The following is a 14,865-nucleotide window of genomic DNA, read 5'->3' as shown; positions in this document are numbered from 1 at the left end:
ACTATCTCAGGTTAATTTTGTTGAATAGCAATGACTTGGGTACCCCTTGGGTGTGCCTGAGAACTACATTGAGAATCCCTACTCTAGTCTAGAGTATGCTCACAACATCTCTTGGGGCACTTCTCTTTGAGCTCAAAACACAGGGGTTCACACTCTCTGGGACATACTATGTGGTCTGTGCTACACATACAACATGGGTTTTTTTTCTGTTACTTGTTAATAGATTACCATTATATTTAACTTTGCCTTTTTAGCTAATTTATACTCAGATTTATACTCAGTCTAGTCTTTTGTCATATTAATAGTTTCACACCAACAAGCACAATTTCCTTTTAAGAGAACCTATATTAACCTCTGCCAGATACTGGCTTGCATATCGTTTTCTTTAAGATTTTAATTTTGTTCTGACTCTTATAATGCTGCTCCTCCTTTTTTTTTTTTTTTTTAACCTCACCTTTACTGAAAGTTGTATAGTTAAAATTCCCTAGCTAACACAAGAATTATTGTACCATTTTTCTGTAACCCCCAAAAGTATCACTTTTCTCACCAGTATAACCTCATGTTTTTCTTATTCGTTTTCCTACTTTCTGACTGTGAGTAACTGCCAGTATGCTGGCACCCTGGACAATATAAACTGTTTTCTTCCAGATGGGCTGCCAACAGGAGCCTATTTTTTGTATACCAGTGATTTCCCCATCTGTTGATTCTTTGTCTTCTCCAAGTCCTTCCATCTGAATCTTGGTGTTGATAATAATTTAGCAGTAATTATCTTCATGTCCTATCTACTTTAGTGCCTTTGCCAGCATCATGAAGTTTCTCTTGATGTCTGCTGCCTTTTATCAACAAACATTTTTGACTCTTAAATGGATCTGTCAGATACTTGGGATCTGGACTTTCCACTGTCAGAGACAAGATACGAGGCTTGCTTGACCTTGGTCTAATCTAGCTTAGCATTTCTTATGTTCTTATATTCTTGAACTTAATGATTGGTTCCTTCTCTATTCTTAGCAAAATTTTAATTTAATTAAAAAAAAACATTTCTAGCCCACACTATCTAAAAACGTAGGCGGGTTACAAGGAAAAATATGCATAATGATATAAGAACATACAATAATATAAAAATACAGCCAACATAACAAGTTATGTTTAAATGTGTTAGACAACTCCTTACTTAGTCTTGATTCTCAAATAGTTGCTCTTCAAGGTGTGGACGATGCTGATATTAAAGATAGTCTGATATTACACTTTCAGATTGAAAATATAGAAAATGCATTGAGAAATAAGAATTTGAGATGTAAAATTTCACAATGACTAGACTTTTTTCTGCAACTGAATTGTTTAAGAAATACTTATTGGGAGTTCTATCTATTCCTTCAGAGTTTTGTCCTGCTTTATCACAAATATATTCCCTTCCTAAGAGTAACCAGGTTATTTCCTCTGAAGGGGGAATAGATTTACTTAGTGTGGAGAGTCCCTCCCTTTCTTCATTTCTTGAGTCCTCTATGGATGATATTACCTCCAGAGCCACTCTATTTACCTTTGCACTACTGCCAGACAAAGATCTGGTTTTTCAGAAATGTTGTCATAACAAGTAGTCAGCAGATTTATGTTTTTCCAAATGTTTCACGAGCTATGCAAAATCGTAGAAACTTTTTACAGTTGAAACAGAGATTTATTGCTATGGGAATTACATTTTTTCTTAAATATCCCTGTAAATACTTAGTGGTATATAATAAGAATAATTGTATTTTTACTGCCCCATTACGCCTTGATACCTTTATTAAAGACAAAACAAGTGGATAGAAGTGATTGGTAAAGAATAAATAGTTTTTCCCTTCTGTATTATAGAATTTTCTAGAGCTGTGCATCTCCCAAGATGGAGGGCTAAAATGTATTTGTTGTTTATATATTTTTTTCTTTGTTAAACTAGGGGAATTTAATATTTTCTTTTCCTCTTCTACTTACTTGTGATTATATTGTACCTGTTCTATTTCATCTATTGTAAATGAAGAAACTGAAATAACATTTAAATTATTAAAAAAAAACACCTAGCTAAACATACATCGGGGCAACTATCAATCACAAAATACCATGTGAATAAAAATCCCTTCAGCATTTTCCTGAATATTTTGATGTCAGTTTCAGCAGGCCTCCCTTCAGATATGCCCTGAGATCTGTGGAATCCTTATTTTTATCTTGTGAAGACACTATGCTGTATTTGACTCAGGATAGAATGCCCAAATTCCATTATATTTTCCTTTCAGTGCTACCTTATTCTATTGGGTTTTGAAATTACATTACATCCCTGTACCAAGCTTTTTTTTTTCTTGTGGAGACTCTCATGTTTCTTGCTAGGATACATTTATGGTTCTCCTCTTCCCTGGTTGTGGTGTTTCAGTACAGTGAATTGATTGATTAAGGGTGCCCAGGTATATTTTTTTCTTGATATTCTGCCATATACCTGGCATTTCTTTTCCCAACTTTGGTCAGTCTATTAAAATGTAGTAGATGATGATGAGTTGTTCATTTTCAGTCATTACTGCGTAGAAGTAGTACTCCTCATCTTGCCTCAACTGTATCAGAATCTTCAGATGCAGCTGGAGCTTTTCAGTCTGCAGTTAGTTTGTTGTGTTAGTTCATTCATATATATAAAACACCTTTAACAGAGTGAATGACAGAAGCAAATGAAGCAAGAAATGCAGGCATAATTCAAAATCCTTAACACAATAGAAAGTTCTATCAGGGAAAGTGTGATCGGTTAAGCATTAAGGGCTGAATTTTCAAAAGCATTTACTCATATAACACCTGGTTTTATGCAAGTAAATCAGCTTTTGAAAATTGTCCAGGGGTTTGTGTATTTAAAAGTAAGCATGGAAGGGATCCCATGCATTCTTTTATGTGTATTGTAAAGAGGCATTCCAGGGGGAGGAAAGTGTCAGGGACTGAGTTGGGAAGGGGAAACCATTTATGTGCATGCTTTTGATTTTCAAAAATTTGAGAATATATGTATATACTTACAGCTGCTCCCTGCTGTGCAGGGTAGCTGCATACCTGCTGATTTTCAAAGCAAACTTAGGAGTGTAAGTCCTCTTTAAAAATTTAGTCTGTGCATATTTTCTACACGTAGACCTTCTAAAGAAACAAGGATTTGAATGTAGGCAGGGACCAAACAGAGCAAACACGGAGGGGGATGGGTTTCCTGAAATTGGGTGAAAGAATGGAGGCACCACTTGAAAAGAAGCCATTTTAGGATCTCTTTGACATTGCCCAGAGGGAGGAGGAATAGCCTAGTGGTTAGAGCAGTGGGTATATAAAAAAATGTAAATGTCAGTATATAAAAAAAAAAAAAAAAAGCCCTATCTCTGGCTGCCCAGTATGGATTTATAAGTAAAGGGGGATTTTTATTGCTGGTCCCTTTTGGACATTTGTACCATCTTTGGAGTCTGGGTATTTATTTGTTTTTTTATATTGAATGTTGTGGATATTATTTTCTGAAGATAGAAGAGGATAGATAATATTCAAAGGATGGAGATGAAGTGGATGGTGATCAAATAAGGTTAGAAAGGATACATGGACAGCCCTAAGACAAAATGAGATAAGGCACTGATCAGCAAGAAGGTAACGATAATAGGGTCCACATTTTAGATGTAGGTCATCAAAGGTTGTAATGGGAATTGAAAGATCAATTGAAGAGGGGATAAAGCAATCAAAATAGAAAATAAATAAGGAGATGCAAGACACAAATAGACGTTAGCAGATAGCTAGGCAGCTCCAGTCCTGGAGTGCCATAAAGAGGTTTGGTTTTCAGGATATCCACAATGAATATGCTTGAGATATATTTGAGTACAATGTAGGCAGTGCATGCAGATGTACCTCATACATATTTATTGTAGATATTCTGGAAACCAGCCCTGTTTGTGATATTTCAGGACTGGAGTTGCCTACCCATGGTTTAACCTGAAAGGTAATTGATGAATTAAAATTAGGAATAACAGTTACAGGAATAGAAGGGGGTGGTGGGGAGGTGGGTTGTAGAATAGTGGCAAGAGAAGAGAATAAATAAACTATAATCATGAAAATGAGGTCAGCTAGTAAATGCATGTGTATTCCCAGTGCAGGTAGCAAGAGTGCTTGGCTGCATAGGGAGAGGAATGTTCAGCAGAAAAATAAAAGTGATATTGCCCATATACAGGTCCCTAGTGAGATCTCACTTGGAATACTGTGTACAGTTCTGGAGACTGCATCTTCAAAAGGATATAGACAGGATGAAGTCGGTCCAGAGGGTGGCTACTAAAATGGTCAGTGGTCTTCATTCTAAAGCATATGGGGATAGACTTAAAGAGCTAAACGTATACCCTAGAGGAAAGGCGAGATAGGGGAGATATAATAAGAGACATTCAAATATCTCAAAGGTTTCCATGCACAGGAGGTGAGCCTTTTTCAAAGGAAAGGAGGCTCTAGAGTTGAGGGGTCATAAGATGAGGTTGAAAGGGGATAGATTTAGGAAATATTTCTTTATAAAGAAGGTTGTGGAAATGATGAAAACAAAAACAGTTTCTGAATTCAAGAAAGTATGAAATAAATACAGGAGATCTCTAAGGAATGTCATGAGAATTATAATGCTAAATTAATTATACAGATGGGCAGCCTGGATGGACCATAGGGTCTTTTTCTGTATTATAAAGGGCATAGTAAAAAATGAAGGATTGTTAAGAACAGAATGAAAATTCCATCAAAAACATTACTATGACAGTTTCTGAACAGTGTGAGAGGGGGAAAAAGTTGAAAAATAAATAACAAAAACCACCTTAACTCAGGGCATGTTTAAATTGTTTCAGCTAAACGTTTGAACTTAGTTAACTAAGTAGGAAAGAGATGCAGAGAAAGAGAGAAAAAAAATGTAATTATAAGTAGACGAGGACAATTTCTTTGTCTGTCCTCTCTGGTTTGTCTGTCCATGTCTCAGCACCCTCAAAGATAAATTCTGTAATCTAAGGGTCTGATGTGCTGAGGGTTTCTTTTTCCCATTCTGTGTCCATGGGGAAAAAAGCTTAGTAAACCAAACCCTAACTCTGCTATCATAAAACCCATGAGCTACTAGACTACTCTAATGAAAGCTAATTTGGCTTCCAGAATATCTTCAGCCCGATGAATCTGAGAATTTGTCTAGAATTAAATAATGAACTGAATTGCAATCAAAACATTAATCTGTGTTGCAATAGCACAGAGTGAAAACAGGTAGCAAATTAGTTTAGTTTATTACAGTTTCTATACCGCTTTAACATGAAATGCTCTAAGTAGTTTACAAGATAAAAACATCAACATCACATAAAAGCAAATTAGTAAATAAAAAAATCCCTTCAAGTCTTTTTCTGTCTGTGCTCATGAGGAGATTAATACATCTTTCTGTAGGGCAGGGCTTCTCACACCTGTCCTGGGTCCTCACAGGCAGTCAGATTTTCAGGATAATCATAATGAATATGCATGAGATAAATGTGTATACCATGGAAATTCAGTATATGCAAATTTATCTCATGCGTATGCATTGTGGATATCCTGAAAGCCTAACTGGTTTTCAGGATATTCCAAGACAGGTTTGGGAAGCCCTGCTGTATGGTCTCTGATAATTCATTTTAAAATTAGTAATAAACCCTCAAATAAATTAGGCTGATGGAGTATTGTGACTAGGTCAGGTATTGTTAGTCTGTAAAGCAAATGATTGTAATTTTCAAAGGAATTACATGCAGAAAAGTAGCATATATTGTAGCATTTTTCAAAAGCCCATTTATGCATGTAAAACCTTTTGGCAATTCAACAATTTGGAATGAATTTCAAAGGAGTTAAACGCGCATAAAAGTAGCAATTTTCAAAGCTCATTTATGTGCGTAAATTGTATTTTTGTACACAAAACCTTTTGAAAATTATCTCTAATGTGGTTTTAAAAAGACCCTTTCAAGCAAATACATATTTGAGATACCCTGGAGGTACTATGAAGATATGGATGAAAGTTCCATGCATAATGAGGGGGAAATGTGGAAGTGGTGTAAACGCTTAGAGAAAGTGATCCTGAAAGAGGTTAAGCAGCAGGGTTGGCAAACATATTTTAATAGATCATTTAGTAATAGTAAACAGTTGACAGAATAGAATCATTAACATCTCCCTTTATAGTTATGAGTTTATTTTATTCCACATGTTGATGTTTAAAGATTTTGAATGCCCCTCCTTCTTATCCAAATCCATGCTTTTGAGAAATCAGGAACTGCCATTCTGATCTTTTTCAGAGCCTCAAGGAGACTTCATATTGACAGATGTAAGCCTTGAATAACTAAGGCGTGGACTAAGAAAAACTTTAAAAAATGGGGCCATGTTTGTGATAAAAGATGTGCATATTTTATTTCAAAATCATATGAAAAAATAGTAAAATATATTAGGGGAAAATAGACAGGCCCAGGAATAAAACCAAAAGAAGCAGTAACAACTATAGCCAAGAAACAGACAAGTTGAGTTTCTGAAAAACATAGTATTGATTAGAAACTTTTACAAGAGTGTCACTATGGTCAACTTTCTTCACTTTATTCTACTGCCTGTTAGCTCTGCTGCACAGGAGTATCCCTATTTGATCTAACTTTTTATGTTAACTTACGTCAACTTAATCTGCTAAACTGAAAAAGCTCTTCAAAACTGCAATCACTGAAACTACCATGAACAAGCTATGGTGTAGACAGGCCATTATTTATATCTATCTAAATATGTATATATAAAATGAAACATACAGAATTTACACACAAAAACAAAAATGATTAACACTAACAGGTGAATTTTCAAAGCAGTTATGTAAATGTAACATACTATCGTAGCAATTTTCAAAAGTCATTTACTTCCATTAAGTGCACTTAACTTGGGTTAAACCTATTGACAATTCACTGGTATATATTGTTGCAATTTTCAAAAGCCCACTTAAACAGATAAAGTGCATTTACACATGTAAAACCCAATTTTAAGTGTATAAATGCTTTTGAAAATCAGGCCCTAAATGTACAAAAAAATCTGTGTATAAATAGCCTATAAACGAATTTGTAACATTCTGACTTTTACTTTACTCCACAGCTACTTAGCTCTGCTGCTCAGTTTTATTAGTTTAGCTATTGAGAAATATAGGTCAACAAACACATTGTAGATGATACATTTTTATTTAACTTAATTCTTTTTTTTTTTTATATTTCTTTGAGTTTAATATTCAGCTCAGAAATAATACAAAGTATGTATAGAAACACCAAGAAATACATTCAAATGAAAAGCCAAAAGCAATTTGAAACAAATTTATATACTATTATTATTCGTTAGTTTTATTCAGGGACAAATATGTATGTAAGAAATAAAATATAATATCAGTATTTTGCAAATGCTTAAACTACATTAATACAGTCACTATTACTATGAAGATACTCCATTGTGGGAGTTAGCTTTATCCTTAAGAAAACTATAAAGTTGATGTGGTTCATAGAACAAATATGTTCTACCCTGTAACTTAATTTCATACTTGCAAGGAAATCTAAGAAAAATGGTAGCCCCTAAAGCAACCAACTCCTGTTTATTCAAGTATAACCTTTGTCTCTACTGGGTAGTTTTAAGCAAGTCAGGAAACATTAAAATTCTATGACCCAAAAATGTATTTTATTTAGCATGGAAAAAAAAAACATTTTAAGAGTCCAATTCTTATCCGGCTCCACAACAAAAGCAACCAGTAAGGCTGCCTTTGTGATAGCATCTGTCTTAGAGTCCTGGAGAAACCTAGTCAAGTCTAAACTATCCACTCAGTTCACTCCTAGTGGGTCTATCCAGACCATTTGCTTCTCTGGAGCCGGAAGGCAGGTAGAACATCTTAGCAATAGGTGGAATGGAGCCTACTGGGGCTTGCAAATTTTCCTGGTAGAACTTTTTTTTTTTTTTTTTAACATATCCATGGGTTTAATCAATGGAGATTTAGGAAACTTCCAAATTCATAAATTAAATCTACTCTGAACAGATTTCTCTAATTGAAGTAATCTCATCCCATGGTCCCCTATCACCTGTGCTTGTGTATTCCTCTGAGTGAATAATGCAGATTATCTATTCTAGAAGACAGATCTTTTTCCAACCCGATAATGGCACTCCATAGTATTCCTTCTTTTATCTCACTGCACCAGCATTTTCCAGCACACCTCAGCAAGCTGCCACATTTCCTAGAGTAGGTCACAGAATAATGACATAAACTGAGTGGGTAGAACTACCTCCCCCTGACCATAAAAATGGGAGGTAGCCAGGAAGCATGGGCAGGTAACAATCTTAGCAGCAGTGTCACTCCTTCCTCCCGCCTCCTCACTGCACAACATCCCCCTATTTAACTGAATTCGTTTGTGACTAGCTTTCAAAATCATCAGGTCAAGGAGTATAATTAACTCAAAAAGTAATAAAAATGTGTTAAGTTAGTCTAATAAAAAGATTTTGCTTACAGTTTTGTTTGTTGACCTTTATTTTGTTTGTCTCAGTGGACTAAGTTAGAAACTACATTACTTTATTAGTGTAGTGACAGCCACATTGAAACTGAGCTAAAATGGGTATCAGGCATGGTCAGAGAGGTTGAAAAAAGCTAACTCCTGAAGGATTTTTCAGAGTAATAGGAGAACAGACATGGAAAAAGTTGCTGTTTTTCATTGTATACTGCTAAAACTCAAAAAAGCATCATCTCCAACAAGAAAAGAAAAAGAAAATGTGCGGTAACTGATAGTCTACAAAAACAAAGCGAAACATGACTGGATGGCCTCGTCAGATGTGTGAAGCACTACTGGATGGGACATCCAGTGTACCAAAGTTATGTTCATTCACTGTAGTGTATTACAAGCAGTCGTTTAAGGAAACAAATGTTCATACTTGTTAGTGGAAGAACCATGTTGGAAAGCACTGATATGAGACTGGACAAAAGAATCAGTGGCCTAGAAACAAATGGAGTTCAGTATTATGTACAAAACTGAGTTATATGGCAAGGCTGAAAGATAATGTGGGTTATACTGAGAATTAATATGAGATGATTTGTAAAGCACTGAGTACCAAACTTTTATTTATTTCAGAGCATGGGGTTGAACTGTGACTATGTAGTGTTTGGATTGTAACCACTGTTTACATTAGTGAGATCACATGAATTTTAGCCTCTTATTAATTGACTAGTTCACCCCTACCTTTTCTCAGACTGAAAGCTGAGGCCATTCAAGCCACAGTGGAACTGTGTAAGAGAGGGAATGGGCTAGTGGTTATACTAATGGGCTAGAACCAAAAACCTGTGTTCAATTACTGTTTCTTCCAGTGACACTTGCTGTGATCTTGAGCAAGTAACTTCATTCTCAGTAGCCTTATGTACCCACTGTAAAGCTCATTAAATTAGAGATTCATTATATTTTTATGAAATTAGTTGTACAGCACCTTCATATACTTATGCCAAACTTACCCCATTTGTGTAGGCGTTCTGTTAGGACGCTTCCTCTTGCTTTACATACATGGCTGAGGTATCTTTGGAAAGATAAAAGCCATAGTTTTGCCAAAAATAGTATTTTTAAGTGGCACATCTAAAAATGAGCAAAAACATAGATCTGTTTAGCAGATGTTACATTAACAGTTGTAAAAATGACTGCTGCACAGATAGGCTCAGGGTCCTCTGTCTTGTGGTCATCACTAATCTGGGAATCCCCTCCTTAGCTCCCAAGAGGAGAGAAAATGTGAGTAGAGACTGGGGATTTGCCTTCTTAAGGTCTAGGAGGAATCCAGAGTTGGCAGTGACCTGGATATCTCCTCTCTGGATCACAGGAAGAGGGAGACGGTAAGCACAGAGTTGGGAAATCCCCTTCTAAGTCCTGGAAGCAGAGATTGCGTAGGATGGAAATTTACACTTTATTTACATGTTTTATATACTGTCGTTCCAAGTGAAAATCTCTAGATCACAATGGTTTATAGGTTAAACATTCATAATTATACTATGTGTTACAAAGGTAGACATGCAAGAATGAAAACCGGACAAAATAATTATAGAATGCATTACATTGGAAATTCTGATACAAAAAATTAGCAGTTTAGTTTGTGTGGACCCAAAGCAGTGTCATTTTCATTTAAGTAGTTCATCAGCCTACCCGAACCAAAATACCATTTTGATTGAAATGCTCTTTGTGTATAGAAGAGTAAAATATCTCTCCCTCCCTCCACCATCTACCCCATCTTCATGTATATATACCTACCTCCTTCAGTATACTTCATGCATCCTCAAAAGCTCATGCCTCAATAAAGCAGTTAATGTAAAAGGTGTCACCAATCTCTGAGTTGTTTTAGCTCCCTGAGAGGCCCAGAGCAAAGGTAGAGCTTTACCCAAGGGGGAATAGAAAACTCCTGCCATGGTACTGACCTAAAGATTACATAGAAATAACTATTTATAAGTTATGTTTCCAATTATTTTCTAATAGCCTAAATAGTTGCAAAGGATTGCACACACTGGGGCGGATTTTAAAAGGCCCGCGCGCGCCGGCGCGCCTATTTTGAATAGGCCGCCGGCACGCGTAAAACCCCGGGACGCGCGTAAGTCCCGGGGCTTTCGAAAAGGGGCGGGAGGGGGCGTGTCCGGGGGCATCCCCGAAACGATGCGGCGTTTCGGGGGCATGCCCCAGCGTTTCGGGGGTGGGCCAGGGGGCGTGGCGCCGGCCCGGGGGCGTGGTCGAGGCCTCCGGACCAGCCCCCGGGACCGGAGGATGGAGCGGGGCTGCCGGTGACGCGCGCAAAGTTACGCCTGCTTTCAGCAGGCCCGTAACTTTGCCGACAAGGTAAGGGGGGGTTTAGATAGGGCCGAGGGGGCGGGTTAGGTAGGGGAAGGGAGGGAAAGGTGGGGGGAGGGCTAAGAAAAGTTCCCTCCGAGGCCGCTCCGAAATCGGAGCGGCCTCGGAGGGAACATGCAGCTCGCGCTGGGCTCGGCGCGCGCAGGTTGCACAAATGTGCACCCCCTTGCGCGCGCCAACCCCAGATTTTATAAGATACGCGCGGCTACGCGCGTATCTTATAAAATCCAGCGTACTTTTGTTCGCGCCTGGTGCGCGAACAAAAGTACGCGCTCGCGTAGTTTTTAAAAATCTGCCCCACTGTGTAGCTAATTTTCAATGGGAAATCACCCATGTCATTTCCCTTTAAAAATCAGCTAGCATAAAGTGTGCACATACTTTGCACCTGCTGTTTAGTCTGGGCGGTCAATCGAGGCAGGAAAAGAGGGGGAAAATAGCATGCATGCTTTTGAAAATCTAATGCATTTGCACAGTTTTCCTTTCCCAACCTCCTCTGGGAATGCCTTTTTAAGCTTGCTGAACGGATGTGTAGTGTGGAAGTCCACATGTATATTCAGCCTTCACAATATATAGTACTTCATATAATTAAATTTTAACATAGCCAACTTTTGGGTCTGTGAAGTTGAAGGGTGTTTTGAAATATCTCTTCTATGTAGTGGTAGTGGCAGGTTTATTTTTTCCAATTAAAATAAAAGGGAATAAGAAGCTGAGGAGTACTTTAAAGTGGGCTCCTAATCTTTTATTATTATCCTTATTATTATTGTAATTTGCAAAAATCTCTACTCTTTCTGCTGACTGATCTAGCCATATTTCCCTGGAAATGTGTGTTTTTATTATTTTTAAATGTTATATTGTATATAGTTGTGAGAATGTATTGTTTTGTTTTTTGGATTTTTGGGTTTCTGGTTGCTTTTATAATTATGTATATTGTAATCCACATTGAATGCTATTGAAATCACAAAATATAAGATTAATAAATATATAAATCCTGTATGTCTATGATGTAGCTCTCAAGAAGAGTATATGGTACTGTAAATTACAAAGAAAAGTAAGGTTTAAAAAAAGGATTTGGGGACATGTTAATGCACTCTTGAGCCTATCGTTCTCTCTTCTTTCCAGGAGAGAAAAATACTTTACAGCAGCAGAGTAGCCGAAAAATGTTTTAGATTATTCAGTCACAGTTTAAGTGAATAAAATCAACATGAATCTCCCTTTTTTTTTGGCTTTTTAATTTAACTCTTAAGAAGATACTAGATTTTGTATGTATGTTTTGAAAGATCCTTTTATCTTGCCATTCCCATCATATTATGAACTTAAATAAATCAAGATTTTGCTGTACTGATCCTCATGCAAAGGAGGAAAGGAGACTTTTTTTTAAAAACAAGGAATGGCCCTAATAAAAGGCACATATCTTATTTTGAAAAAGTAAGAAATATATTAGATTGAATAAAAAGGTGACTGAGGAGTAAGACCGGAAGAAAGAGTTAAGAAGCATGAGTAAGTTGATATTTTGAGCAATCTAGCTAGTACTGCTGCTTTTAAATGTATTTGGTCCTCAGGAGTTTGACTGCAATCACAGTCCTACAATGTGCTGCTCCTATTTGATAGTATTTCCAAATTTAGGAATAAAATAGTTAAATTAAATTTAACCAGAAAGGTCCATTTAGCACTGGAGGAATCTGGTGTTCCTAGAGAAGAATCTTTTAGTAGGCTTAGAGCCACTTAAAATGTTAATTTTTCTTAACCTATTCATTTTTTCAGGACATCTTACGGATAGTGAATGCAGTCAGAGGCATATTTCTAGGAAGGGACCCTCGACAGATCGGAAGAGGAGTTCCAGTCGTTCCCGTCGTAAGGGAGATGAATTGCAGGCTTCAGGTTATCACAGTGAAGGCAAGTGAATGATGATGTTAGATCCCCACTAGTTCGTTTCTGCATCTTTCTTTCTTACTCAACTCCTTTCTATATTTCCTTTTCACTCTGTAATTCTCTGTTTCTTTCGCTGTACCTCTCTCTATATATGTCTAATGTTCTGTATACTATAGCTCTGTTTCCAGTGGAAAATTTAACTTTTTGTGCATTCTCAAATCTAGGAGAAACACTGAAGGAGAAACAGGCCCCCAGAACTCCTAAATCATCCAGCAGCACCAGTAGGTTAAGAGATTTTAAAGAGACTGTTAGCAATATGATACATAGTAGACCAGTGCTACCATCTCAACCCCCTCAGGGTGGGAGAGCTGGAGAGCAGACAGAGATCAAGCCTCACAGAAGTATTGCCATGCATTCTCGAGACTGGGAGTTGGAAAGTACCAGCAGTGAGTCCAAGTCCAGCTCATCTGGAAAATACCGACCTCCGTGGAGACCCAAAAGGGAGTCTCTCAACATAGACAGTATCTTCAGTAAAGAGAAAAGAAAGCACTCTGGCTACACCCAGCTCAGCCCATTCTCAGAAGACACAGGTTAGACATTTCCCAATGTTTGGTGGGGTGGTGGGGATGTGTATGTATGTCTATATACATTTATGCAAAATTGATATCTTTATATAAATATAGAATAGTATGTGTGTGGGGGGGGGGGGGGGGATTGCCTAGCTCTTCTACATATTATAGTAGATTTATCTACATGAATGCTTGCCAGTCATTATGGTGCTCCTGGTCTAGTTCAGTAAAATAGTAAAGGCAAAGTAAAGCAATCATTCCAAAAGTGTAGGTAAGTAAGTAAATATAAATATATGACTGCATGGACATACCATATCTTATTGGCAGAGTACCAATTTGTAATTTTACTGAGAGATTTTCTCTGCATCAGTTTTGTTGTTGGCTTGAGAGGTGGAGCATTGATTGAGCATGGTAGATGAAGGAAGTGAAGCCAATCTGGTACACCTTGGGGGCAATTTTCGAATGCATTTACACACATAAATTGTGGTTTTAAGCATATAGATGCACTTTTTGAAAATTACCCCCCGTAGACAATCACCCCCCTCTGAAACCAACCCCCTAGACACCCCCCCCCCCCACCTCCCCCTCCCCACCACAATTCCTGTACGCTCCCATGGATCTCTCATTAGCATGCTACCTGAATTAGCTTGCCATAAGTTAATTGTATTACACACTGCTGTAAATAAGTGTATAACCTTGCTTTAAATTATCACACCTCTGCAGTCCTTCTGCTGTAAATACCTCCTCCACAATTATGGTTACTCTCCTCTACTTTCTCAGCTGCTATCCCTTCCTCCTCTATCTATCTATCACAGTATGTAGGCCCGACTCTGGCCAAGATTCTTCCTATTCATCGAGCTGTCTCAGGAGCTACTGTGTTGGTCATTCACGTAATCACTCGTAATGTTGTAAAAAAAAAACTCATTCAATCCTCTTTTTATTCCTTATCGATAAACAGTGATCCTTTTTAGATGTGTGTTTGGCAATACGTTTCAGCCTCTTAGATCCACACAATTCTTAAAGGATTGTGAGCTCCGTATCTTCTAAATGTTATCACTTCACGCGGCACTTGCTTCTTGTTACCACAGTCTCAGTGACATAGGTAATTCTGATTCGAGCGGCGACTGCTTCTCAATATGACCATCTCTGTGCTGCAGGATTGAATGCGTTTTTTACATTACATGTGAATACTTGAACGACCAACACAGTAGCCCCTGAGGCAGCTTGATGAATAGAGCGAAACTCGGCCACAGTCAGGCCTACATACTGTGATAATATAAAGAATCTTTGCCTTTTACCAGTCTTTCTACTTCTGGTTGCTACATTGCCATATTGGATTGGCTTCCGTTGTGTTTTCTGGGACCCCCCTATAGTAATATAAATAGTTGAATACTGTGAATACCTCCCCAGAGGCTGGCTTTCTCTCTCCTCTCCACTCAAGCCTAGAAATGGCCAAATCGCAGCCCCTCCCCCCCCCTCACACACCACATGTTCTTTCTCCCTCCCCCCCCCACCCTGACCCCGTCATTTCCCTTCCAAACCTTAACACCACCCCCATAAATCCTGTGTAGATTTAC

The 14,865-nt window shown here is 37.7% G+C and overlaps 1 protein-coding gene across 14 annotated transcripts in view; it reads left to right on the top strand.

Moving 5' to 3' along the window:
- Window positions 1-14,865, top strand: part of USP54 (ubiquitin specific peptidase 54) — a 533,711-nt gene that overhangs the window by 375,472 nt on the left and 143,374 nt on the right. For all 14 annotated transcript variants that reach the window (XM_029608960.1, XM_029608959.1, XM_029608954.1 and 11 more), the window contains 2 exons: window positions 12,612-12,743; window positions 12,944-13,309. In XM_029608960.1, coding sequence (XP_029464820.1) covers window positions 12,612-12,743; window positions 12,944-13,309 — 498 coding nt within the window. The remainder of the gene's footprint in view (window positions 1-12,611; window positions 12,744-12,943; window positions 13,310-14,865) is intronic.

Source organism: Rhinatrema bivittatum, chromosome 7, assembly GCF_901001135.1.
Source record: "Rhinatrema bivittatum chromosome 7, aRhiBiv1.1, whole genome shotgun sequence".
NCBI classification, from domain to species: domain Eukaryota; kingdom Metazoa; phylum Chordata; class Amphibia; order Gymnophiona; family Rhinatrematidae; genus Rhinatrema; species Rhinatrema bivittatum.
Note: the sequence above shows the minus strand (reverse complement) of the source record. Positions and strands in the feature narration are given on the sequence as shown.